The 2237-nt window shown below is 43.6% G+C and overlaps 2 protein-coding genes across 2 annotated transcripts; both read right to left on the reverse strand.

Moving 5' to 3' along the window:
* Positions 1-627: 627 nt before the first annotated feature.
* LOC138892760 (uncharacterized) lies at positions 628-1416 on the reverse strand. The gene is made up of 2 exons (XM_070176496.1): positions 1320-1416; positions 628-1202 (listed from the first exon to the last, which is right to left on the reverse strand). Exons 1-2 carry the CDS (start codon positions 1414-1416, stop codon positions 628-630), a joined length of 672 nt encoding a protein of 223 aa, XP_070032597.1.
* Positions 1417-1434: 18 nt separating this feature from the next.
* On the reverse strand, positions 1435-1881 carry LOC138892761 (uncharacterized mitochondrial protein AtMg00860-like). The gene has a single exon (XM_070176497.1). It carries the CDS (start codon positions 1879-1881, stop codon positions 1435-1437), a length of 447 nt encoding a protein of 148 aa, XP_070032598.1.
* Between the last annotated feature and the right edge of the window lie 356 nt (positions 1882-2237).

The following is a 2237-nucleotide window of genomic DNA, read 5'->3' on the forward strand; positions in this document are numbered from 1 at the left end:
GTGGTAACGAAATTCATCAAGCTCGTACAGCTCTGTGACTCTACTTGTGCCCGCAGCTTCTATATCAAGATTCAATTGTTGCAGTGCCCATAAAGCTCTATGCTCCAACTCCACTGGTAGGTGACATGCCTTCCCAAATACCAATTTATATGGCGCCATACCAATTGGAGTTTTGAAAGCGGTACGATAGGCCCAGAGTGCATCATCTAACTTTCTTGCCCAATCCGTTCTTATAGCATTCACAGTCTTTGTCAAAACACTCTTTATCTCTCTGTTCGACACTTCTACTTGCCCACTCGTTTGTGGATGATATGGGGTGGCAACTTTGTGACGTACACCATACTTTTCTAACAGCTTTGTGAAGGCTCGATTGCAGAAGTGAGTGCCTCCGTCACTGATTATCACCCTTGGAGTGCCAAATCGGGTGAATATGTTCTTTCTTAAAACGCCAATTACCCCCTTAGCATCATTTGTCGTGAGCGCTGCAGTCTTCACCCATTTTGACACGTAGTCCACAGCTACGAGTATGTATTTGTTGCTATATGAGTTGACGAAAGGCCCCATGAAATCGATTCACCACACGTCAAACACTTCTACCTCTTGAATTGGGTTCATAGGCAACTCATGTCAGGGGGAAATATTCCCAGTTCGTTGGCATTCGTCACAACCTTTCACCCATAAGTGTGCATCTTTGAACACTGTTGGCCAGTAGAAGCCTGATTCCAGCACTTTCGCGGCGGTCCTTACTCCCCCAAAGAGGCCACCATATGGTGATGCATGACAAGCCTGCAAAACAGAAGATTGGTCTATCTCGGGGATGCATCTCCGGATCATGTTATCAACACAAATCCTAAACAGGTAAGGCTCATCCCAATAATACTTGTGACTGTCACGAAAGAACTTTTTCTTTTGAACAGAGGAAAGATCATAGGGGACAATACCGCTTGCCAGGTAGTTTGCAATGCCTGCATACCATGGCGCTTCCTCCAATGTCACTGCTAGCAATTGTTCATCTGGGAATGTCTCAGTTATATCTTCTACCTCGACTTTCTTTTCAGCTCGCTCCAACCTTGAAAGATGGTCTGCCACTTGGTTCTCTGCCCCTTTTCTATCGCGGATATCCAAATCAAATTCTTGTATCAAAAGAACCCAACGGATCAAGCGTGGCTTTGACTCCTTCTTTGCTATCAGGTACCTAAGTGCTGCATGGTCAGTATAAACAATCACTTTTGAACCAATCAAATAAGACCTGAATTTGTCGAATGCAAACACCACAGCCAACATCTCTTTCTCAGTCACGGTATAATTGAGTTGTGCACCGCTTAGCGTTCTGCTTGCATAGTAAATTGGGTGCACCAGTTTGTCCTTCCGCTGCCCCAGGACTGCTCCTATATCATAGTCACTCGCATCACACATGAGCTCAAATGGTTGCTTTCAGTTGGGTGCAATGATGATTGGTGCAGTCACCAGTCTCCTCTTTATCTCCTCAAATGCTAACGTGCAGTCATCAGAAAACACAAGAGAATGATCCTTTTCAAGGAGTTTACATAAGGGGTTAGCAATTTTAGAGAAATCCTTTATAAATCGCCTGTATAACCCGGCGTGCCCGAGAAAACTTCTTACTTCCTTAACTGAAGTAGGCGGTGACAACTTCTCAATCACCTTAACCTTAGCATGGTCAACCACAATACCCTTACTGGACACTCGATGCCCCAGAACTATACCTTCTTGTAACTTAAAATGGCACTTCACCCAGTTCAACACTAAATTTGTCTCTACACACATTTTCAACACTCTTCTTAAATTGTGCAGACAGTCTTCGAACGAATCCCCCACCACAGAAAAATCATCCATAAAGACTTCCATAATATCTTCAACCATATCAGTGAAAATGGCTAACATACACCTCTAAAAGGTAGCCGGTGCATTGCATAAGCCAAACGGCATTCTCTGAAAGGCAAAGATGCAATACAGACAAGTGAATGATGTCTTCTCTCTATACTCAGGGATAGAGAGAAGTGAGACTTCCCTGCTAGTCTACCCAATATTTGGTTAATGAATGGTAAAGGAAAATGGTCTTTCCGGGTGGCTGTGTTCAGTTTTCTATAATCCATACAAATTCGTCAACCTGTAATTGTACGAGTCGAGATCAACTCATTATTCTCATTGGGCACTACAGTCATTCCACCCTTCTTTGGCATACACTGAACTTGGCTAACCTAGTTACTGTCAGATAT

This window comes from Nicotiana tomentosiformis, chromosome 5 (assembly GCF_000390325.3).
Source record: "Nicotiana tomentosiformis chromosome 5, ASM39032v3, whole genome shotgun sequence".
Classification (NCBI taxonomy): domain Eukaryota; kingdom Viridiplantae; phylum Streptophyta; class Magnoliopsida; order Solanales; family Solanaceae; genus Nicotiana; species Nicotiana tomentosiformis.